Source organism: Poecile atricapillus, chromosome 2 (genome assembly GCF_030490865.1).
Source record: "Poecile atricapillus isolate bPoeAtr1 chromosome 2, bPoeAtr1.hap1, whole genome shotgun sequence".
In the NCBI taxonomy this organism is placed as follows: domain Eukaryota; kingdom Metazoa; phylum Chordata; class Aves; order Passeriformes; family Paridae; genus Poecile; species Poecile atricapillus.
Genome location: NC_081250.1, coordinates 54,437,252 through 54,463,326, shown reverse-complemented (window position 1 = coordinate 54,463,326; position 26,075 = coordinate 54,437,252). Strand labels below are relative to the sequence as shown.

The 26,075-nt window shown below is 38.9% G+C and overlaps 1 protein-coding gene across 2 annotated transcripts in view; it reads left to right on the top strand.

Moving 5' to 3' along the window:
• Positions 1-26,075, top strand: part of POU6F2 (POU class 6 homeobox 2) — a 259,099-nt gene that overhangs the window by 66,444 nt on the left and 166,580 nt on the right. For both annotated transcript variants that reach the window (XM_058832032.1, XM_058832031.1), the window contains 2 exons: positions 17,309-17,400; positions 18,341-18,569. In XM_058832032.1, the coding sequence (XP_058688015.1) occupies positions 17,309-17,400; positions 18,341-18,569 (321 nt within the window). The remainder of the gene's footprint in view (positions 1-17,308; positions 17,401-18,340; positions 18,570-26,075) is intronic.

Below are 26,075 nucleotides of genomic sequence, written 5' to 3'. Positions count from 1 at the left end.
AGTTGCAGGGTTTTTTGCCTATTTTATAATACAGGTTAATATAGTCAGGTAATAATTATGTATTGTTCACGGATGAAACAGCGACATAAAGTTCTCCAAGAATTTAGATCATAGTAAGTAAATGACTGGAAAGTCTTTGCTGAGCACCATCATTGCTGCTGAAATGACTAACAGCTATAATCATATTTTCCTTATCATATTTGTTCTAATAAATGTTGGGTATTGTCATTTTAATTCACGGCTTATTGGGCAGAAAATAATTCAAACCAATAACTCTAAAGGTAGCCAGACCCACACAGTCTTGGGTCTGCTGTGCAAATGGGCCCTTATAGTTTGACAGAGCAATGAACTTTCTGCTAAAAGTAGATGGGTGCCTGGTGACACGGGGATTGGCTGAAACAATTGTGAATCTATATAAATAGTAGTGGATGCCAAAGAAATTAATTTAGGGAAAAGGCCATGCAAAGTAGTTTTGTAGAAGCTTTTGAGCCTGAGGGATGGTAGTGATACATAAGCATTTTGCATTGTTGAAGTGTACTTACTGTGATGAAAATGAGATCTAAAAAATTCCCAGTATCACCTGGGAGCATTGCTACAGCCCTGCCAGATGAGGGCATGGACTGTGGAAAATCCTTGCCAGAAGAGTTGCTGTGGTGCATCCCCCTGTTCAGTATTCACTGCTCTTGTCTAATCTGTAGAGGATAGGAATTTGATACAAAATTGGCTGTGGAGCTGGATTGTTTAAAACAGTCCTTGTTAGATGCAAAGATGATGGCTGTCACTTTCTGGGGTGTTCTCAGGTGTTTGCAGTAGCACATGGGAAGGAGAAGACTGTAAGGGTCTGTCAGATAAATGAGTCCTCTTAAAAAATCCAGAATGTGGGTTGTGTTTGACTACTTAGTTTGGGATGTGAATTCAATCCTGGCCATTATCATCTCTGGGAAATTGTTTCTCAAGGTAATAGAGAAGAAAAAAATTCATGCTAATAATGCTGTCAGTCGCTATTACCACATCATTAGTATTTCTTGTCATTTATTAAAAGAGAGTGATAATTTCTTGATGTTCATTGGAATTACAGTAGTAATGCTCTGTGGTTTTTTGTTCCAGTAAAATCTATCAAATAAGTTCAGGAAAATGAATAGATCCAGAACCTGTGAATTTTCTAAAGGAGGTAGGAAAGGGGTGTTAGCCTCTAGTTTGTGAGTCTGAGGACCCATGAAAAACAAGTCATTATACTTAGCCTGAGATTTTATAAATTAGTTCACATCTGCTCCAAAAAAGTCTGGGGATTCAGAAACTAAAAGCCTGTGGTACATGAGGACTGATAGCTGATTAAGCAGGCTTTGATATATGTCTTGGTATATGGCACTGCTGTCCTGAAGTTTTGCCACTTTCAAGCATACCCCTTCAGAATAGCACCAAACTGGCACATATTAAAGAAACAGAAAGTTGTTTGAATTCAGGTATTGGTTTGGAATCAAATTGTCTGTTAAACTGTGGGGTAGAAATATGGTGGAAAACTCTATTTGGTTCTTGGTGGAGAACAATTCAGTGAGCTCTGGCTTCAAAATACAAGCCCTCAGTTTTGTCTCCTCTCCTCTCCTCTCCTCTCCTCTCCTCTCCTCTCCTCTCCTCTCCTCTCCTCTCCTCTCCTCTCCTCTCCTCTCCTCTCCTCTCCTCTCCTCTCCTCTCCTCTCCTCTCCTCTCCTCTCCTCTCCTCTCCTCTCCTCTCCTCTCCTCTCCTCTCCTCTCCTCTCCTCTCCTCTCCTCTCCTCTCCTCTCCTCTCCTCTCCTCTCCTCTCCTCTCCTCTCCTCTCCTCTCCTCTCCTCTCCTCTCCTCTCCTCTCCGAACCTCTCCGAACCTCTCCGAACCTCTCCGAACCTCTCCGAACCTCTCCGAACCTCTCCGAACCTCTCCGAACCTCTCCGAACCTCTCCTCTCCGAACCTCTCCTCTCCGAACCTCTCCTCTCCTCTCCTCTCCGAACCTCTCCGAACCTCTCCGAACCTCTCCGAACCTCTCCGAACCTCTCCGAACCTCTCCTCTCCGAACCTCTCCGAACCTCTCCGAACCTCTCCTCTCCGAACCTCTCCGAACCTCTCCGAACCTCTCCTCTCCGAACCTCTCCGAACCTCTCCGAACCTCTCCTCTCCGAACCTCTCCGAACCTCTCCGAACCTCTCCTCTCCGAACCTCTCCGAACCTCTCCTCTCCTCTCCGAACCTCTCCTCTCCGAACCTCTCCGAACCTCTCCGAACCTCTCCTCTCCGAACCTCTCCGAACCTCTCCGAACCTCTCCTCTCCGAACCTCTCCTCTCCGAACCTCTCCGAACCTCTCCGAACCTCTCCTCTCCGAACCTCTCCGAACCTCTCCGAACCTCTCCGAACCTCTCCTCTCCGAACCTCTCCGAACCTCTCCGAACCTCTCCGAACCTCTCCTCTCCGAACCTCTCCTCTCCGAACCTCTCCTCTCCGAACCTCTCCTCTCCTCTCCTCTCAGAACCTCTTCTCTCCTCTCCTCTCCGAACCTCTCCTCTCCGAACCTCTCCTCTCCTCCCCGAACCTCTCCGAACCTCTCCTCTCCGAACCTCTCCTCTCCTCTCCGAACCTCTCCTCTCCTCTCCGAACCTCTCCTCTCCGAACCTCTCCTCTCCTCTCCGAACCTCTCCTCTCCGAACCTGTCCGAACCTCTCCGAACCTCTCCGAACCTCTCCTCTCCGAACCTCTCCTCTCCGAACCTCTCCTCTTTCACTTTTAATTATCTGCATTATTCTCATCAATTCTATAAAATTTAAATGGCAAAAGGATTTTGACACAAAAAGCTTTTCTTTTAAAATACAAATTATGTACTTGTTTTGTCCCGGGGTTTGTGCCTAATCCTCAAACACTGTAAACCCATAAAACCCAGGATTTTTGTTGGTTGTAATTGGACTCAATGTGTTACAAATGAAATTTGCTAGTCCATAGAGAACTGTTAGTAAACTCAAGAATTTCAGGGATGGGGGCAGAGAGAAAGCTGTCTCTGGAATTTTTTTTAGCATGACTTTCAGCCTTGCTCAGAGGCAATAAAATGAGATGACACTGGGAAGAAAAGTACCTTACCACAGCTTGTAGTTATTGTTGTTTTGAATGCTTATGCAGTTGCTCCACTGGAGCAAGATTGATCCATTCCTCAGCAATGATCATTATATATAGTTTCATACAGTAAATGCAATACTTTTCTTTTAAGTTGTCCTTTCTGATGGATGTTATTATGCTGAATCTTATTGCATTATATTGTAGTTCTGAAATATTTAGGTATTTATGTCATTGGTTAGTAGAAGAGTAGAGTGTGAATATGATACTGGGTTTGAAAATATTTGGCTTTGCAGGGTAGGAAAGTACTCATGGAAGATGAGCTGCTCCTAATGGGGAATTTCTACTTGCTGTTCCAGCAAGAGAGGTTGAATTGTATAGGGCCTTCAGCCTGCAGGATAAAGGCTGATGTGTTTTAACCCCTTGTGTTATTAACAGGATGTGTCACCATCTATTCTGACTTCCTCCATTGTTCCCATTTTAATGCAAAATACTTTTTTATTCCAAACACAAAGTAATTATCAGAAAAAATTAATGTTTTAAATTGTCTTATATTCTGCATTTGAGATTTTTTTCCTAAGAGCCACCCTGCCTTTAAAAACATAAGCAATTAACCCATATATTTTTAAAATTCTTGAAGCCGCTGTTTCAAGGGTTTTGTCCAAGGATCCTCCCAAAGAGGAGGAAAACAGCGCAGAAAATGCGGAAACAGCAGAAAAGAGAAGCTACCCCTTTAGAACTCTGTACTTCAAAAGGAAATGAATGGAAGTTAAAACAGCACCCCCTTTACCTAGATATGAGACATAAGTGTCAGTATTCTTTGCAGTGACTAAACCACTTATTTTTTCTACTCCCTGAGTTGTGTCTCCTATAGTGGGTCAGTCTGAAGTTCTGAAATGAAATTATTTCAATGCCTGGAGCTCAAGAAGAGGGCCACACTCCTCATGCTGCCTGATGTTGTAGGCTGCCAGTGCCATGCCTTCACTCTGTGAAGGGTGAGCCCTGCTTCTGCGGGTACAGTGCTCAAGCAAGTCAGCAGTGACTCTGCCTTACTTGATGGTGGCCTAATATTTTTCAGAGCTATCCCCAGAAAGCCTGATACAGAAACATCAGTGCCTACTAAAACCAGCAAGCACTGACTGACAAGCTGCTAGATGAACTCACATTCACCATGCTGTTCTCCATCTGATTTGTAAGTCTGCTGCTTGTGGTTTAGGAGAGCTGATATTTGTGCTGCTTGATCCCTCGCCTGGCACTTTGTAGCTGCAGAGCAGCACTGCAGCGCTCTCCTGCTTAGCTCACTGGTATTTCAGAACAGCTGAACTGCCAGAGCTGCTGCTAAGGTGTCCCAGCATGGAAGTACAGGTAAGGACTGTGCTTTGAGACCTCAGCTGCAGTGCAGGCTCCCCAGAGAAGGCACAGCATTCCTGCTAGCAGACGACTGAGATAGCCTCCAGCCCCAGCTGCCATTCTGAAAGGTCAGGACACATGCACTGTCATATAACCCAGTGCTTAAGATCTCAAACTTTGTAAAAGTCAGAATACTTTAAGGAAGCCTTCTTTAATACAAAGCAGCAAGCCACAATCTTACTGCCACAATTTGTCTCAGTGTTGCTACATGACATCAAATTAAACTTATGGAGAACAAAGTAACTGCCATGAAAGGAATTTTCATGCTGTTCACTATAGATATAACTATCTACTTGCAGCTGTGCTGCTGCCAAGCTTGGTTTCTCAATACCAAACAAAATTGTGTAAACTAAAAGAAAATATTTAAATTCTTATGAAGCCTTGAGAAGCCTTGCAAAGTCTTGCAACCTCTCTAAGACCTGAGGAGTACCACAAGACTATCTGGGGTGTCTTACCCAGGACCATAAAGAAGCATCATGAGTGCTTCATGCTCCAAGTTTACTTCAGTAGACTGCTTGCAAGTGTAGGTTAACAAAGAGTAGGAATGTATTGCTAGTCTCTTCTGTTTTGGGCAAACCTTGTCTGTGGTCATTTTTCAAAAAGGATTCAGAGGATGCTGTTGTAAAACATGCACCTCCTGCGTTCCTCTGCAGGTGGTCTATAGGCTGCTGGAGCCATGCAGAAAGGGTTTGCATTTGTCCTGCATCCTGTGCTTCACAGAGATCTCATCCAGAAGCTAGATGAAGAGTGAGGATATATTTCAGCAGTGAACCAAGAGAGCAGCATCAGACCAGGAAATTTTTTTGTTGATAACAGATCATGTGCTCGGCTAGCTAAGGAGAATGAAAGAAAAAGATATTGTATCTATAAGTCTAAGTAAGCCTGTGGGTGTGCATTAAGGACTTAACTCAATTTGAAAAATGCTGCCCAAATTTGTTTCTACTGTGTGTAAAGTGTTTCTAAGCCTCAGATGAGCCATTATATTTATCCAGCATGACATCTGTTAAAATATTTTTGAATAAGGAGCCTGTATGGAGCATACACAATAAGATAACTTTTGTGAGCATGTTTGTATTCCTGATAGATGAGAATGGCTCATTTGGAGCCCTCCCAATTTTACACTGTTTAGTAGGTGTGCTAGATCCCAGATGAAAACCCACAAGAAAATGTAATTAGTGGAACAAAATTTAGTGCATTTGCCCCACGGCTACTTTTTACATTGCAGCAGTTTTTGCTGTTAATTTTTCTTCTTCTTTGAAGTACTAAAAACAAGGGATTTTTGAGTTGAGGGCCTAATCACATTACAAAATGTAATTGTTTAGCACTCCTTCTGTATAATTTTTTTTCTTTAAAGAGTTTTTTTTTTTTAAAGGACCTAATCTGCTTTTCATTAAGAACATAAAACAACCAGACACATAAACCTTGACCTTGACTTGTAATCTGGCAGAACCCAGCTAATGGAAACACTGACTGAAATAGAATGGACAACTTTCTTGAGTAAAGATTTGTAGAATTGTACTTCTGGTTCACCAAGTTTCAGGCCAAAGCAAATTTTACTGCCAAGTTATAAATATTTGAAAAATGTGAAGCATAATGGAAATGCTGACAGAACCTTAACCACACAGGCATAAGCAGCTCAGTGTTATAATCTGGCAGTGCTATTTTGAAAATGGTTATATGATAATGTAATCCAGGCCTGGAGAACTTTTAGCTAAATGTATCAATATAAACCTAATTTACTTAGACATAAATATAATCAGTCACATTAAAAATCTGTAGTACTCTGATGTACAGATCAAGACAGTTTCTTTCTCCCTGATTTATACCAGCTATATGTTACAGTACACAATAAATAGGAAGAATATCAAATCACTAATGTGGTGTTTCTTCAGCCTTCCGATCAGTATTTACTGAACAGTATCACAAGAGCTGTATATCCTTCAGAGTGTTAATATGTAACCTGAACAAACAGAGAACATAGGAAACGTGGAGAAAAGTTAGATATATAAGCAAGAAAAAGTGAGTCATTGATTTTATTGACTGGTTTGTTAACTTCTGACATTGCAATAAAGCCTTATTTATTTGTATACAGAAGACTCAATTACACAGATACATATTATTTAAACAACTGAGTTATTTACAGGAGAATTGCAGTTTCATAAATAATATACACCTGCATTTCTCAAGACGATGTTTATTCATTGTTACCACTTAGGGAGTTGTGGTATCCACAAGTGCTCTTTGGAGGAAAGTCATTAGAATAATGTTAAATAAAACCCTGCTGTTGTAACAATACATGTCCAAGGTACACGTTAGTACATACAAGCTGTGTTCTTCACCATGACTGAAATATAAATTATTGCATCCTGCTTTCTGTGACTGGAGGAAGCAGCTGGCAATACTTGCCACTCCAATTGACATGTTCCTTTGGTCCAGGATTTCTCTAGGCTCTGACAGCCCAACAACACTCTGCATGTGAGATGAAAAGAGCTGGTGAAGGTCCCATAGGAAATGGTTGGGCAAGTGCCTAAGTCTTCATTTTGCCAGATTAACACCTGACTTTTTTTCCTTTATGACAGCTGTAAGGAACAGACAGTGGACGTGCTGGCTATTTCAAATCAGCCCTGGCTATCTTTTGCATATCCTCAAAGCTGGGCACACTATAAGATATCAGGAAGGCAAGAGCAATCCAATTCATAAAGCACATCAGGTGTGCTAAACAATCTTTTGGCTACTGAAGGATCTGACTTGTAGGAAAGGTAGACCCAGGGTTCTCATTGCTCCGGCTTCTTTGTGCTCCATTTGTAGCCAGACATAAGACAGCTTCTCTGGGCAGAGAACCAACACAGCTGTGTTAGAGAGGTGCACAGCGTGCACTTGTAGAGCACCATTTGAGCATAACTTGTGGCTTTCACACCAAGGCTGGCTTCTGTCAGCTCAGTTGCAAGCACAGATGAAGAAGTTCAAACCTGTTTGTCTATATGCACCTTCAAATATTATCTTTATATTTTGTAAATATAGTTAGGTTCTTCTAGAGGGCTGGATGGGTCTAAGTCAGATGCCAGAGCTCTTACAGAATATTTTCTTTAAAAGCATTTTTAGAAGGAATCAATGATTACTTTTTGCCCAACTCCAAATTGCATTTAGTAGGCATGTACACATAATGTGAGATCTGACATAATCCTCAAAGTAAGTAATATGACAAATGGAAGCTGATGCTGGTTTTGTGTTGTTGTGTAATGGAGTTAGAATAATGACAGGACAATAATATAATAGAATTCTGCAAAGCCCTCACTCGACTTTAAGTGGAAGTAAAATCATGGAAATTAGGAGGACAATAAAATAATCCTTTTAAAAAGGATAAAGAAATAGTGTTACCCAAGTCTATTAATGACATAACACACTATGAATGCACTTAAATTAATAGCATCTTTTACCAGTAGTTATTTTTCAGTTACTGTAATGCTGAAAAAATAAACAGAACAGTAATATAAAAATGAAAGTGATGGAGGAAACTGATTTGCTTAAATTATCTATCTACATACAGAGAGGCATATGTATATATATGAAGACAACCATTTGTGTGGATTAGAAGCATTTTATTCCAGAAGACTTAATCCTGTTAGGATGTGTCTGAGTGCTCTATTTGAAGCAAGTTGCCTTCCACTTGCTATTTTGACAAAGCTAAGTCGTATGGCTTCTTTTTGCTTTTTTGCTTCCTTCATGGCATGTTGTTACAAAGAGGTCCCGCCATGACAAGAGATTTCTAACCAAGAGAACCTTTCATGAAATTCAGCTGTGCTGGAATGTATGCATCTTACATGTAAAGCTTTTTTAACCTGTGCTGCGTTCTTAAACCCTTCCTAGGAAACTAATCCAACACATTTATAATCCTGTGGGAGTCTGACTCACATAAAGGCAAGATAAACATGTAATAGTAACAGTGTCCAACTGTTTGTCAACCACTTGGTTATTTCTATGGAGATCTATTTTGGGATATTTTCAGTGTAGAAAAAGCTATTTTAGTGGCTGCTGCAGAGTGGTTTATTATCATTGACTGGCAAATAGCTCCTCAAAACCAGACACTATGATGATGTTGGCTACTAGTCTTTTTGCTACTTTTTGTATTTTTAGCTTTTGATCTATGGAGGAAGGAAGGATTGGAGGATTGAAGGATTGAAGGGCCAGAGAGGAATGCAACCCAAAAGCTCTTGGTGTGTGGTTTGAACTTGGTTAAGTGATGGTAAGGGTTGACATACTTTGGAAGACCTGGTTGTAAGACTGAATGTTCTTTAAAAACATAAATATAAGGTGGCAAAAGCTCCTGGAAAAATTGTAAACAGCCACTACAACAGATTTCAGACAATAATAAAGAGAAGGAAGTTAATTCAGTTCAGGATTTATGAGGTCTGGAGGTATGCATACCACAAGTTTCTGCAGCCATCACTTTGATTTGAAATAATGTCTCACACTGCTGAGCCACATCAGCAGAACTTGCTGCAGATATCAAATGGCACCAGTTGCTCTTGAAAGGCTGTTGTATTTTTGTAGCTGGGAATCTGTCTGAAGATTCATGTGCAGCTAGATAGATTTATAATGAAGACTTACTAGTTTTGTGATGTAGTTGGATTTAGGAGTGTGATCTCCTGCATACAGAGTTGCTGGCACTGTTAAGGCTTCCTCCTAGATCTCAACTGGACTCCTACACTATCCCACTCTGTGGGACAGCTCTTTCAAGAATCTCAATAAAGTCTGAACAGCTGAACTACCTATAATGAGACACTTTATAGAGCTGCCCCACAGGGCTGTGTAAAGACCACAGCAGAGAGTGTAAAATTGTTAAAAACACTGCAGGGATGAAACCAGTGAACTCAGTAGCAGTGATTAAACCACTGTTGCTTTACCATACTTGCTGGTCAGATTGCTCCTGTAAGAGTTAGCATTTATTATGGGGTGCACTTTGCTGAGCACTGACTTTGCTGTGAGGTGCTTTTACTAGGTTTAATTGAATACTTCCTTCCTTAACTTGATATTCTCCACTCACCAAACTAGGTGATTTGAATTTTTAGACAGGCTCTCATAGGACTGATAGAATACTAGGTTCATCTGCTTCCCACCATACAGCTTTTTCTTTCAAGTCCCTTGTCAAAGTTGTGAGTTGAATTTCTGTCACTGGCCACCTACCTGTGCCCTCCCTGTTGAAATTAGTCTATCAACATAATCCATAAAAGCCAAATATGTCAGACATACTACGCTTTCCTTCCATCCAGGAGCCTCAATGGCTGTGCACCAGGCATCATCCACATGTATTGCCTGGCTTTCAGTACACTGTAGTGCCAGCAGCCAAACACATATTAAGTAACTGTGCAGGGCTCCCCAGACAAACGGCAATATTTATCATTACAAGATATCTCCATAGTCTGGCTTATTTGGGGGGAGGGTACAGAAGTTGGGTGGGGAGGGTGAGTGTTGGCAAGTTGGGCTTTTGATGGAAAGCTTGCCCTCTTCCCTATTAGGAATGAAATCAATCTGCATAGGTAAGCACTGTAAAAAACCCTAAAGAAAACTAAGCTTTAAAGATGGCAAACTGTAACAGTTGTTCCAAAATAGATGTTCTTTAATGTGCTTACTCTTTGGCATCTAGTAAACTTCCAGGGATGGAAAGAAAGGAAAGTTTAAGTTAGAGAAGCCTCCTACCCTTCTTAGCTAGGGATCAGTTGCCCAACAACATAAAATAATAATGCATTCAACTGTCCATCTTCTGGTAAGTAACCTTTATCCTCATTGCATTCACCAGCACTAACAGCAAACAGTGAGTATGAAATGTTGTGTGAATTCAGAGGAGATTGATTGGGTCTTTGTGGCCTTAATATTTGTGCTAATGCATACAGTACAAAAGGAACTAGAACTCTCAATATGAAGGGTCCATCTCATAAAAAATGTATGTACCACTAACAAGGGATTTTTATGCACTGTACTTAGTGGGTGAAGAAAAGTAGAATGAGTCTATTTTGAATAAAGAACATACTTTTGCAATTATATCCCTTCACCTTTTCTGCAGTAGCAACACTTCTTTTCTCACATGAGGTATTTGAAGTGGAAGAATATTCATATAGGCACCAACAAGAAAAAAATTTCACTTATGGAAAAGGGAAAAAGGAGAAGATGAGACAATGAAAGAGGAGCAAAAATAAAGATGAGAAAGAAGAAAATTTAAGGCCTTTGGGAGAACTGGGATTTTGAATTATTTGTGATTTTGTGCCTTGGTATGGTGGATTTTTCTTTGGTGGTAATTATAACTCATGGTTGCCCAGAAGTCCTATGTAACATGAAGCACTTTAATAGTCTGATTTTCATTATAAAGGGCGAAGGAGTTTTAATGTTCTAATCCAACCCTAATCCAGAAGGATTCAGGTGCATAAATACAAACCAAGGTCTGTGCATGGGGTAATGAGGACAGTGATTTCTGCTACTGCATATGCCTTGTGGGAAAAGATCCTTTAGGAGGAAATATCCCCTGGGACCAGGCAAAGACAACATTCTATACTCTGTTGGCAGAATGACTTTGGGCTCTCCAGATGATTACAGCTTTGCAGTAGCAACTGTGAGGCAATTTCAGATAAGTATAAAACCGTGATGTTTTACTTACTTAAGTACTGAATGATACACTCAGTAAAGCAAATCTGCTCTATTCATACTGCTGTCTAATTCAATGCAGGATTTTTGGCTCTTCTGTATAGGATATTGCATTGACATATATGTCAATATGGTGAATCAATATACCATTTCCTTATCACACCACAAACATTTTCAAAAGTAGACTAGAAGGGTTTTGTACGTAGGTAGGAGAAAATTAAGAATGAGAGCTATGTAAGATGACACAATCTGACACTGTAGAAGATGTGCACAGCATTTGTATATTGTGCTGAAATCATTGAACAGTAAAATCATAGCATCAACATTGCAATTTTATTAGGTTTCAGAGTTAACAGGTGCTAGTAGTAATTCTGCAAACATCCAGAATTCTACACACTTTTTTGTGTCTCTTTGTGAGGGTGCAATTACTGCCTAAAAATAAAAACTTAAAATCTGAAGTACAGGTCAACAGAAAAGGGTGAATTGCTTAATCATCTGTGTGATAACCTGATACCTAGGGAAATTGTATACAATCCAAAGGAGTGAATTGTGTGACACATCTTGGTCATGGTCTGGAAGGAGAAAACTGTCTAACAAACTAAATATGGAAGGTCTAAGCTTAAATTCATACCTTTCAGTATGTATTATTCTAATATAATTTATGAGACTGATTTTTCTTTTCTGAGGTAGCAGGAATATCTCCTCTGATAACCATAGGGCAATACCAATGTAAAATGGAATCAGCATAAAATCTCAATTTTGTCCTCTGAAAGTATTGTAAAATTTAGGTGTGTTTGTGAAATTTTGTGTAACAATCTGATTACTAAGATTTTACAATGTGGTAATTTATGCATGCTTCATCCTGACATGTCCAAACTCTGATCCAATAGGGAAATGAAAACAGTGACATTAAGAGCCAAAATGTGATGGTTTGTGGCAGAATGAAGATTGTTTGGAGGGAATGTTATATTTTCTTCATTGTCAGTTGAATATTTTTCTTTCAGCTATTAAATTTTGTTCAGAAAGATTGCTCTTGGTAAAATTGCTGAGAGTTAAGGTTTCATTTAGTGAAGAGCTGAGTTACTTTAATCAGAGATGATGGACTTTCACATACCATACCTAATAATTTGAATATTATTAGCTGGCCTATTTAATTTCCTTAAAAAGTTTTTTTTTCTCTTGATTATGATCTAAATGCAGCTATATTTTTCTCAGATTGTTTAGTTTATTAGTTTATTAGGTTTAAAAATTTAAGACTTTTTTCTCACAGGCAGTATTTTTACTTAAATGATTTAATTCTCCAAGCTGTACCTTTAATGTGAGTTGTCTCTGTGTGAATAAGAATGTAAGAAAAATAGTCTACTTTTGATTTCTTATTGTTATGGTTACTGAGAGATAAATACAAGTAATTTAATGTCACATTGTGGAAACAGCTAAAGATTTAATATGAACTGTTGCATTAATGTTAATGCATTTGAAATATTTTCTTTAATCTCAGGAGTATTTATATATTCTTTTGATTACTGAAAATCTATTGATTTCAGTTATTGTTATTGAATTTGATCCAGCTTCTTTTTCAAATCATTGATTGCTAAGGAGAGGTGGTCCAGCATCTCCCTGGTTTTGATACAAATGTGAGACATATTGAATTCATTCATGAAGACCATGAGGAAGTTGTTCACATCCAGGTCATCTGCTGAGATTAGTCCTATGCTTTGGTTTGAGCATTGGCTTTGAGTGAGCTTTGGTGCAGAGTTTGAGAAGAGATGTCAGGCACAAGCACACAGACACAGAAGGGTAGGCCTGGACCTACAAGTTTAGTGCACTCCGTCCTGTGATGCTGTTCCGTACCATTTCCCAGTCAGCTGCAGGTTCCTCGCAGGCATCAGAGCAGGTGGGACGAGGGCAGCTGGGACAGGCATTGCACCAAGTCAGGGTGCTGGGAGGTGTGTGCAGGTTCACCTTGTCAGAACTGCTGTGCCCCTGCAGCAGCCCAGGAGCCCCAGAGCAGTTTTGTGTTTTGACCCATGCCTTCCTGAACAGTGGATCTAGAGCTGAGGAGATCAGCTAAATCGTGCTTATGTGAGAATCCGTATTGGAGTCTCTTTTCCCCGTGAGTTCTAAAGTGGGGGATTGGAGCATTCTCACCTTCACAGGGCACTGGGAGACACTAAGAACTGAGTCACCTCAGCTGTTGTGTAGCTGAAAATGTGTAAGAAACAAAATGGAAGCAAACTATGGAAAGCCTTTTATAACCAGTATATTTACAGTTGTAATTTTCTATGAAGCTTGGTGGCCTTGAGATATGGAATTTCTTTTTTTCTTCTGATGTTTCTCTTCCTGTTTTCTCTTTTCTAAACCAGATTCTGTGCAGCATGGCTTTTTACTTGGTTTGTGGAATTTTTTTTTTCTCGTTTTGATAAGGAGAGAAGAAGGCTGCCTTTGTTTTATTTAGCTTTATTTAAAATAATATTTTATTTTAAGAAGGCTATTTTACAATGTTTACAGTGCACTTCAATTTTTTATTGTGTCATGCCCTTCCAGTCCCTTGGTGGGATGAGAGGTGAACGTATGTATTATATAATTTATAATTAATTTATGAAGAACCACATATGATGAATACTGCTTATTAAATATTAAAGCCTTGTCTACAGTCGTGGCAGTTCTATGGCAGTGGCACTCCTGTCTCTTCATATGGTACTATTGAGCAAACTCATTGACTTAGGCTGTGTTGTCAGCACTCAGTTATAAGTGCCCTGCGTGGGCAAACAGTGTTAAGGAGAATTGGGTCTCTTTCCAGAGAAGTAGCCCTTCTATGGCCTTCCCCCTGCCCCTTGTGCACCGGCACTTGGGGCTGTAACAGGAGTAGAATCTCTGCAAAACGCAGTTGCAAACGGAGAAGGTACTGCTTGGTAGTTCCTCAACTCCATAGGGATTGTTTTAAGTCCTGGTTCCTTGCTGACAGACCCCTCACTGAGAGAACACTGAGCGGAGTTGGAGAATAACCTAACAGGAGGTAACAGGAGGCCGGGATCTGAACAAGTGGAAAATCTAGGCTGGATTTTGACAGTCCATTTTTATTAGTGAGGACTGGAATTTGGACAAGGCAATAATTTATCTACAGAGGTCATTCCAGCATCTGGAACTAATCAACGCCCAAATGAGCCCAGTAAAACAGCGCAAAAAACAGTGTAGGGGATTGTGTGCTGCCAGTTTAGGGCAGTTGGTCTTAATGAAGGCATTTTTCCAAATTCATGGCAATGAATCTCTGAAGCAAAAATAGTAGAGAAATCAGAAATAGACAGAGCTCCCTGACTCCTCTGAAATCAGAGGAATCCCCCCCAGCCAGAAATATATTATTATAAGGCAGAAAAGGAAAAGCATCCTTCTAGCAATGTTTTGTGTTCTGGCTTGCCTTCTTCAGAGCGTTGACCTATGTGTGTCAGCGTACAGCAAGAAAGAAATGTTGTCACTGTGTGATGCAACAAACCTTAACCCTGAAATTCTTGCTTCACTGTATTTAGTGCCAGCCCAGCAGGCAGATTTTCCTGTACATTTTCTTGACTCTTGAGTGTCTGTTATAGCAGGTAGACTTGAAGGGGCAGGAGAGATCTGAGAATTTCAGTCAGTGAATACAGGATTGATAATTTCATATAAGATGCCATGTAAGACCACATGAAAGTGGGTTCTGTTTTCCTGAGATGACTGCATCCTATGGGAACTAAATTAGAGGCAGCAGGCAGAGCATTTAAGTACTGAAATTTAAAAAAAAAAAATCATCTGTGGTGAGTAATTCTGTGACAGGAATGTAATCCTAAGTGATTCCACTTAGTACAATGAAAAAGAAAAGCAGTGTAATTAATTTTGGCTTGATGGTCTGATATAACTAACTTGTGTTACATAAAGATTGTGTGATCAAATATTGAAAAATTTTTACGGTACAGATAATGGAAATCAGTAGTTCTTTGGATGGGCACCATGGAAAAAAGAATACTAAAACACAGGCGTATTACTTCAGAACTTCTTACATATTTTCTGAGAGCTCAAGATATAAAAATTGCAATAAAATCTAATTCTAATGACTTTGGCTTCTTTCTTTTCCCAAAGATTTCATAGGATGATTTAATGATATGAGAGATTATCAGGAGCTTGTTTTAATATTGATTACATCACACACTAAGACAAAATTCACAGCCCTTAAAATTCTATAAACAAAATTGACTTATAGGATTTGATCTTAATGAGGAGTGATATCTTCATTAGTATTGAGCCTTTGATCCAATATCACTTTATACATACGGCTGTGAAGATTAAATAAAAAAGACCACAGCAGTATGTGGAAATTACCAAAGGAAAAATTATGTTTAGTAACATAGTGCTTTATTTTGCATAGGAGGAAATCATACTGGGAAAACCCTGTATTTGGTCTTAGGGATGGCATCAGCACTAGGATTGTTATGCATTTGAAAGAAACAGCTTTCACTGAATCTCGTATATCTAGTTACGTTTTTCTCTTTTCATTTAATTTCGGTGTGTAAATTTCAGATAAAAAATGTAGTGACTGCGTCTCTTTTTGCATGTTACTAGTCAACTGTTGGAATCCTCACTGATTATAGTAGGTCAGCTTATTCTCATTATTAAATGACAACGGTCATTAAAATGGCAAACATATTTCTGTAGAATTCACTTTATAAAATGTCAGCAAGTTTGTATGTTTTTATTAGTTCCAAATCAGATATTTCAATAGACCATTTGTAAGTATTCCCAGAGCAATGTCCATTTCTGAATTTTTGAGACCACACAAAGATATTACAAATTAATCAGATTTTCAGATTTCTGCGTAATAACTCTGCACATTTATTGTTTAATCCAATTCTAAAATGCTGTTATGATTGACAAGTCGCTGTAGAGATGGAAGTCAATTGAATAATATGTAGCAGTCAATTTTATTTGAACCTTAATGTGGTGAAGGAGGTTTTTTTTCACATTTCCATTATTTATAAGTTTTTCCCCTTGGAGAATATATAAAAGAATTTGTTTTAAATGAGCTGATAATACCCTCTTTAAAATTTATGACAGAATCATATCCTTTTTCCTTACAGCACCAGGGTTTGCCAAGAAACTGTTTCTGAATTATCTTGCAATTCACAGGACAAACATTAGATAAGAGCATCTTGTTAAGTTTTACTTAGAATGGAATTTCAAATACTCATCAGAAAAAAAACATGACAAAACAGGAGATATCATGCCAACCAGGAAACCTGGTGCCATTTCCAGGATTTTCTTTATAAGACACCACAGTACTCTTGCAGCTACATTTGATACTTGCTGTCATTCTTACAACCTCAAAAATCAATGTGGGCCTGATCATGCCATCAGCACTAAAAAACTGGGAATGACTTGAGCCCATCACCCAGAGGAAATGGAGGATTGGGATGTAGTTTTGAAAATATCTTGGTACTTTCTTACAACTGATAGGATGTTCTTATTTTCTTCATCCCTTTCAAATTTGTATTGCAGACTTCAGCAAAATCTAGTAGGGCTGGACTGTTTTCTATGCTTAGCAAGTCATTAGTACCCAGCATATAGTTCGATTGTTGGGTATTGATCATCTCAATAAATGCTGGAAATCCTTGGTTTTGCAGAATTTTGCTCATCCTCCACATGCAATTTAAAAAACAAGCTGTCATATGGAAGCATACCAGTTTTCAGTTTTCATAGTGCCTTTTTATTGTGCATAGTAGAGCCTTTGCTGCCTCAGTAACTGACAAAAGAAAATATTTTATTAAGATAGAAAGTAGATGTGACTTGATTGTTTTTCAGATAATTTCTGCTTTCATAAATTGCATTGGCTGATGCTCACCTAAGCGTAAAAAAATGCAGTTCCCACACACACGGAGTGCTCATGTACTGTATGTAAATTGATGTATAATGCAACCCACATTAGCTGGGTTGATGATAGCTTCAGTTTCACTGCTGTCAGATTTCTGTAACTCTTTGAATGAGTTGGCTGGTCTGAATGAACGTTAGCATAATTTATGCAGCTGATAAGCGATTTGAGTGCTTGAGTTATTGATAAAGCACTTTAACATATCATTTTCAGCTTCATGTTATGTGACATCAGAGTAGAAGGTAATGTGGCAGTCCCCAGGCTTGATATTAAAGTCAATCTGTTCTCTGGATTTCAGAGGCCAGAGGAAACACAGTGCTGCCTGATACAAGCCCAGCAGACCAACACCAACCCAGTCAGTCCCATCCTGCATTCCCTGTTGGGCCTCAGGTCAGTATCTTTCCTTTTAACTAATCAAGACGTGCAATTTGATGAAAAATAAATAACCGTGATTGATCATCTTTGATCTGTGTAATGTAGAAAATGAGATTCTCTTTGGCTGAATTCAGTGTTACAAAAAGGGAACATGTATGTATCGTGTATATTTTAAAAGTCAAGTTTGGCAAGATTAGATTTGCATGCTTTTCTAAAATAAAACCTAAGAAGTTTTACATATTTAGGAAGTTAAAATATTTTAATTTCTTATGTAAATTACTTCTGAAATTAATATAATAATTTAATATTAAAAAGCTTGTGCAATTTTAATGCAGAATTATTGTCTCTGACAGTTACATCTGTCACACAGAGCTCCTGAATTAGTAAAGGTATTTCATTATCTTTTATGCCAGATATTTATTTTCTTTCGAGCAGAGTGTAGACATAGTAATAGGGCACTTCATAAGATTTTAAAATATATCCCATCTCACTTCACAATTTTATCCAAGGTCAGCTATACTCTAAGAAAATACTCAATATTCTTCCACATCCCAGGACAGTCTTAGTCCACAAAGCTTCTGATAGTTGTCACTGAAGTGTTTTCTGCTGTTATCAATCCGTATACAACCAAGAATTTTTGGGAAATGTTGGCATTTAGGTACTTGCAGACGAAGCTGAGTTAGGTCTTTTTTTCATTTTTTGTGTATATGTAATGAATTTTCCAGTCGAGATTCAGCTGGGATTGCTACTACGCTGTTTGCCTTACAGAGGCTTACAGTTTCAGACTGTCATGTTTATCAAACTTTTGTGTGTTGGTGAAAATGTATGCTTTAAGATACTGGAAGCAGTGCATGTCTGTAATGGAACACAAAAACATCTCAAGCCAGAAGGGTTGTAAGTGTGTAATGCTGAGCTGTACACAGTAAAATAGGTTTGTGTCTGTGGTTTCTTGCAGCCACTACTGACAGCCCAACAGTTAGCCTCAGCAGTAGCAGGGGTGATGCCAGGAGGCACTCCAGCCCTGAATCAGCCAATCCTTATTCCTTTCAACATGGCTGGGCAGCTGGGGGGCCAACAAGGACTCGTCCTAACTCTACCTACAGCAAATCTCACCAACATCCAAGGACTGGTAGCAGCAGCTGCAGCAGGAGGCATCATGACTTTGCCATTGCAAAATCTACAAGGTAAGTTATGTTCATAATTTTTCTAACAGTTTTTTTCACCTGTTTTATGCCTTTTATCTCTTTCTTTTAAACTGAGTCTCTTTTTCAAATTAAATGTTGCTCTCCATGGATATTGAAAAGTAATGCCTGTATTGTTTTTGAATGCTTGAGTGATACTTAAGGGCTATCTGCCTGCTTATAAAAACATATTGGAGGTGGGGTCTTACATTCTATGGGTCAGTAGTGTAAACTTGAATGTTTAGTTAGGTTTTTCTGTCACCAGTGATCAATGTTCTCTACTCACAGATCACTTTGAAATTTCAAACCATAGAATAATAGAATCATAGAATATCAAGGATTTGGAATGGACTTTAAAGATCATCTAGTCCCAACCCCACCTGCTATGGGCAGAGACCCTCCCCCTAGACCAGGTTACTCAATTACGTGCCAAGGTTGGGGCATCCCCAACCTCTCTGGAAACCTGTTCAGTGTCTTACCACACTCACAGTATATAATTTCTTCCCAATATCTAACCTAAATATTCCCCTCTTTCAATTTGTACCTATTATTCCTTGTCCTATCACTATAGCTTCTGATGAGGAGTCCCTCTCCAGCTTTCCTGTAGAATCCCTTCAGATACTGGAAGTTTGCCATCAGGTCTCCATGTGATCTCCTCTCCAGAAAGCCCCCACTATCTCAGCCTGTGTTTTAGGGAAGGTGCTCCAGTCCTCTTACAAACTTATTGGCCCTCCTCTGGATTTGCTCCAGCAGTTTCATGTCCTTCTCATGTTGGAGATACTAGAACTGAATGCAGCACTCTATGTGGGATCTCACATGAGCAGAGTAGAAGGGCAGAATCACCTCCTTTGACCCTCTGGCCACATTGCATGCCCAGGATTTGATTGGCTTTCTGGGCTGTGAGCACACACAGCTGGCTCATGTGGAGTTTTTCAGCACCTGCCACCCCCAAGTCTTTCTTAGCAGGGCTACTCTCAATCACTTATCTGCCCAACCCATTGGTGTGTCTGGGATTGCCGTGACCAAGGTGTAGGACGTACTTTGCCTTGTTGAACTTCATGAGTTTTGCTTCAGCCCACATCTCAAGCCTCTCAAGGTCCCTCTGGATGCCACTATCCCTTCTCTTCTAGCAAGTTGACTAACATACCATTTGTTTCACCGCTCCTGATTAAAGCAACTGTATAAATAGTGGAAACTAAAAATACAGTATTGCATGAAAATATCTTTTTTTTTTTTTAATTTACAATAAAATCAGAGTTTTCTTATCTGTCATTCATGCCCCAGATACATGTTTTCCTTCTTGCTGTGGGAGGTCTGCTTTATCAATAAGGTTCTGCCATCCCCTTTCAAGTTGTTGAAAGTTGCATGACACCAAAGTAACTAGCAAAAAATTAATCTCTGTATGTATCCTTTCTGAGGGATGTCTGAGCTGTACCATGTTTGCAAGGGTTCTACCCTGAGGATCTGCTACATTTTCCTTGTGGTCTAAAATCAGACTGAAAGCAAGATCCCTTTTATTCCCTGTTCAATCAATGTGCCTAACACTGTTAAGAACAGTACTCAATCCAAGTACATATTATATTAAATGTTTTTATTTACATATTATTACATATTATGTATTATTACAGATGTATTTATTTACTATTCCTAACTATGTTGATGCTTCCCAGAATGCAGTTGCTGCTGAACAGAACAAAATATAGCAGATAAGTGTTAGCCAATATCTTACAACAGAATAGTATTGTTTTAATGGAAGAGGACAGTAAAGGAAGTGATAGTCCAGTGTGAAAGTGATAAAGGTGTGAGCAGGAAGTGTAAAAAAAACCCTTTAACTCTTTAGATTTATTTATTTATTTATTGTTATCTCTTTCCAATGTAAATGGTATGAAATAGTTTCCTCCAACAAAATGGTAATTTTTAAAAATTGATCCTCTGCACTGTGCCCTATGTATCTTTTAGTCATCAAACACTGGTGGCTTCTGATTACCAGATGCATTGTTTGAAGCACCAGATCCTACAGGTTGTCAAATAGAGAAAACAAAAAGACAGCTTTTGTGTTGAACAAACTCCCTTACAAAGTGCATGCATAGTACTCTCACCTGTTGGAGCAACTACTTGCCTTTACCTTGTGCATGTTTTAAAGTTTAATGTCAACAGACGTCTCTTATCATAGTTGTAAATGGTTTTCACTTTAATGTTTAAAATAATGTCTCTCTCATACCATTAAGCTGCACCAAAGAACCTGTCATTCATAAATGATAGATGAAAAGGACACACTAATGCACAAATTTTGCTTGTTTAAAATTTGAGAGTGCATGTAAAGTAGGAACGGGAGATTAAAAAAATAATGCAAGAACAGGAGTGGGTAAAAGCAGATATAACAAAGTGAAGGGGAAGTAGCTTTTTAGCGTAGGTGGATGATGAAATCTTAATGAAGAAACAGGCATTATAAAAACGTATCCTTCCACTCTGGAGTGCTCCAGGTTAGAGTTGCTGGGTATGTAGTATTATAAATAAACATAAGCTTGTGCAGTTCTTACGTCATTTATTCACCCCGTGTTGCAAAGCTGGAGGGTAGGGATTAAGCCAGGCAACCTTTGCTCTTTAGTTTAGCCATGGATGTCTAATTGCTAGCTAAAAGACGTAACTTTGCTGCCAAATAAATTTTGCAAGCAATGACCTTACGAGATGAAAAGGTTTCCTTTATAATCTTTACTGGTAGATAGGAGCCTGGGATCAAATAGGGACTTGCAGGAGCAGCAGGTTCAGTTCCCTGTCTATGAACACAATCACACCTTCCATAATGTATCTGAAAGGAACAGATCTCATGAATTTATTTAGTTGTGTTGCTGTTTGTTGTCTTCTCTACCCTTCCTTCCTGATCTTCTAAGCAAGCACTGCTGCCTGCCCTCAGGTTTTGGAAGTGAAACTGACACACAAGGCAGCAAAGTAACCTGGTCAAGATAGCTCCTACCATCCTGAATCACAGCTGTAAACTGCCATTGCTTGCTCTGTAGCCCACTGTCCAATGTGTGTGTGAATGAAGATAGGAATCAGGTGAGAGTGTGTGGTGTGGAATCATCAGTTCCACTGAACCTGAACGACTTCTGGTCCCTGGTATTTATTTTGTGGTTGGTTAAAAATAATTATACAATGTGCATTCTGTTCTGTAGGCAACATTTTTATAGGTATGGTCATAAAAGCCCATGCTTGAACAGTTCGATAATTCTTCCTTTTTTGGTGAAAAACATAATCATCAGCTTCCGTCTCTTAACCTCACTGTAGCATGGTCAGCTTACATAATGGGATGACATGTTTTCATGCTGTTTTCCAACCTGTCTTAATATTCCTGTTGTCACATCTGCTGTCCCTGAATTTTCAGTGAGATCAAGCATAGACGTCCACAGCTCCTGTGAGCTGGATCTTCTCCTGACTTTCCTCTCTTCTAAGTGAGCTTCTAAAAGTCTTCATTGCAAACTTCCCCAGCTATGTAACCCAAAAGACACCCTGAATTTTTTTTTAATAATGTATGAATTCAGAAAAGTTCTGATCTGACAGAGTACTTGAATTCTTACTGAATGTTGATCAAGGGAGTAATTCCACTATCTTTTTTGTGCTCCGCATACATGTTTAAATTATTTTCTTCTCAGGAATTTTCAGGTCTGGTTCAGGGTGATGAGACCTCAGAGTGCCTAGATAAAATAATGAAAATTCTTGTGCGTGAAAAGAGAAAAGAGCTCTCAGTGATAGGAATCACAATAGAGATTCATTAAGTACACAAAATGAGAAAACAATAATTTATTTTAAAATGGAGCAATTGATTGTTCACACTGTATAACTTAGTGATATTGCCTACTCTTCACTTGCCAATTACCTATGCAAAATTTTTTTTTTCCCCCAGATGTGTTTGTGTTAAATTGTTCAGTTGTTATATGGTCCAGATCCACCACTAATTTGATAGGAATTTCATTGCTGTAAGTAAAAAGAGGTTTACACCAAACTTCTTCCAAAACATCTTTTCTTCACACATGATTATTTTCTGTTCATTACACCCCGTCATTTGCCATATACACTGCTATACTGTATCTGTTCCCTGAGCAAATGCATCAAATGTATGCAAACAGAAGGAATGGAGGTGAATGTTTAAGTTCCTGCTGTGAAACTTAGGAAAATATGTTTTCCCTGGCTTCAAGTAAGCAAATTTCATATGCACAACTAATATGCAAATAATACAGTTTTCTGAGATGGAAGAAGGTGGTAGAATAAAACTATCTATCTTAGTGAAAACAGAAATCCCTGAACATAACACCTGTGGAATTTTGACTTTCCACCAACAGTTCTTTGAAGAAAACAGTAAAATCAGCAACAATAACTTTTTAGTGTAACCAGCTAAAAGCATTGCAGATAAAAGTTTAAAAACTATCCATGAAAGATGTCGTCCCACGAAACTTACACTCCTGTTTTCTCCTCACCAGTTCATAGAAATACAGGTGGAACATAGCCATGTTTTCCTAAAATTTTGCAGTTGTCACAATAACAATGGTGAGGTTGTGAAAAGGGACAAAGTGAGGGAGGTATCCTACAATAGAGTGTGTTTTCTGCTCTTAGTCCATTGCTTCCTGGCCTCTCTTTATTGACTTAATGCAAAAAGTAGTCTGACAGCTCCCTCTTAATCATCCAAACTGGTGATTGTAAGTACTCATCTTTCTGCCTTTAGGAAACTTTTCTATGGGCTGAATAGTTTCAGTTTTGCATCCCTTTTGCCGGGCCAGATTTCTTTCAGTTTTGGGAGGACTATGTTCTTTTTTGTAAATTTAGTTATCCTTCTCAAGAGACTCTCGAAGAAACTAGTAGTTGCTTAATCTCAGAGTATTCAGTAATGCCCGGGAGCTGATATTCATGAAAAGACATTCTTTCCTTAAGCCCATCTGATTTTTATGTCTCAGTGTAATATTTCAGTATAGCTGAACAAGAAACCTTTTGGGTGGGGGGCTGAGTTTGTTCTGACATGTTTTCTTTATGTTATTTTAACCCTGTGAATTTCCTGTTGAAATAACTGAAAAATGGGAAGGCATTCCAGTCCTGGGGAGTTGTTAACAGCTGTCCTCTCTTTTTAGCCTCTTTTCCATGACAACCAAAGCAGTTTTAACTAGAAAATTAACATATTTTAGCTATTCTTTTAGTATAGCATATGTGTTTGAAATTAGAAAATGACAGTGTTTTCTGTCAGCTCACTGCTGGACACTCACTCACCATGGATAACAACCTGGGAGTCTCTCTGCAAAGGGCTGGTCCAAATATATTTTATCACATAGCAGTGGCACACTAGTGCTTTAGATATATGTGCCAATATGGAGAGAGAATGACACTGGAACCTTGAAAGAAAGCAACAAGCTGGAGACTGTAGCCTCATGGCACTGAAACTTTGTGTATTTTATTTCCACTACCCATTGTACTGCTCCTTAAGTGGATGTCAATAATTTATTTACAAGTCAAACTTCCTCAGTCTTGAGTCGTGAAATAAATGAGAACAAACTATCTCTCTAAATCACTAGTGAAAGGCTTCAGTGCTGAAAGGAAGTCTCACATAGCTGAAAATGTGAAATCATTAAATTACATTATTTAAACAGCAGGAGGTCATATTTTAGCAGCAGTACAATGGAAGGGGAAATGTATTAAACACCTTGAGAGATAGGAGGCAACCATTAAGATGCACTGATATGGGTTACAGTTGACATAGATAATGTTAAAAAAAAAAAAAGAAGGCTTTTTAATATGGAGATCAGTCAAAAAGAATGTTAGGTGAAGACAACAGTACCAAAAAAGAAAAAACTCTATTGTTTACATTTATTAGATCTTGTTTCCTCTGAACAGAGATTTGTATTATTAATTGTATAACAGATAAAGTAAACATGTTCTGTCTCCATTCCTCCATGTATACACACCTTAAAAATCAGAAATCAGAGAGAGATGAAAAAAAGAGACAGAAAAGAAATAAACTACAAACCTCAATTGCTTACTGATCTAGAGTCCAAATTCCAGTTTCTTAGAACATTTTTCCCTTTTAACTAAAGTGATGCAGTCCCTATTCATTTGTATTCCCCTTCAAGTAACATGAAATAGCTTTCAGAGTCTATAGAAAGGCAGTGTTTCACTTATGTATTTTAATGAGCACCAATGTCAGTAATAATCAAAATGATGTTTCACTTAGAGGAATAGTTTATTCCCAGGTACTTTTGCAGTGTACTAACATAACCAGAACAAGAATGACAAGAAACCAAGAAGAAGTGCTGCACTCATAGCAATTTCTGTGAAGCCCTCAAACCAAATATACTCCCCTATCACTGTATGAAATGCTGCACAAAATGCAGTCACTGTGAAGGGCTCACTTACACAAAGAAGGGGATAGCCAACCCTCAAGACAAACTTCCCTAGTTTAGTACATGGAAAGAAATAAGAGAGATGTGAGCATCCGTAAGCACACTGTGGCATGCACAGAGGGTCTGTGGATTAGCAGCTGCTACAGCAGGTTTCCTCAGGCTATCAGCTGTATCCCATCCAAACTGTTGTAGGATAACTGAAATAATATGCAGAGATCCCTGAAGATGGGATGAGTTGTCTCTGTCGGGTCTCTCAGGAAATATACTTTTTTTAGAAGGCCTAATATTTGCTTTTGGAAGAAAGGGCAAAATCTGCTTTTCTGAAGGTAGTATAGCAAGAATCTCACTGGGTTGTTTGTTTATTTGTTTGGGGTTTTTCCCCATAGTACAAGGCTTTTCCTGTGTGAATGCATTGCCCCCATGTTAATTGCTTATCTTGTTCAGTTGCAAATTGCTACCTTCACAGAGGGAATGTGAAAGGTTCAGGTCTTTATTAGTTACTAGTGTTTATTGATCAGTCCCAGAGTGTTAGCTATTTGTTGTTTGGTTTCTCTGCCCCATAAGTTAAAGGCCTACCACTAGAGGCATTAAAATGCAGTAGTCTTAATGTTTCTGTACTCCATTGGTGACCTCCACCCAAAAGGGATCACAGACATTCCTTTCTTGTTCTGCTACTGATGGTTATGAAACATTGGTGAGAAGTAATGATGTGACGTAGATCAAATTCTGAAATCAATGTGTTCGCACCTACTTAAACATTGCAGGCCAAGTACCAGAAAAGTCTAAATTTCCAGACTTTTATGCCAAGAAGCAGATGGGAAAGGTGGAAGTAGTCTGCACCTCCCCAGCCTCCCTGAAGTTTCCACCAAAAAGCTGTTGGTTAACTATCCTTTGGCAGGCATGACCACTAAGCCAGGAACTGTGGTGTGATTCGTATGCAAGACCTGGTCATTCTGGGGAATGTGCACCCTTATTGAGCCCTGACTCAGACTGATACTCCTGGCAGGAATATTCTGCATGCAGGATTATAAATGAAATTTCCATCAACCAGAACATGGGTGCATTTTAATGCTGCGTTTAAAGTATATCTTTGCACCTGTTTTGAGAAGCTTTTAATCTTCTTCTTGAA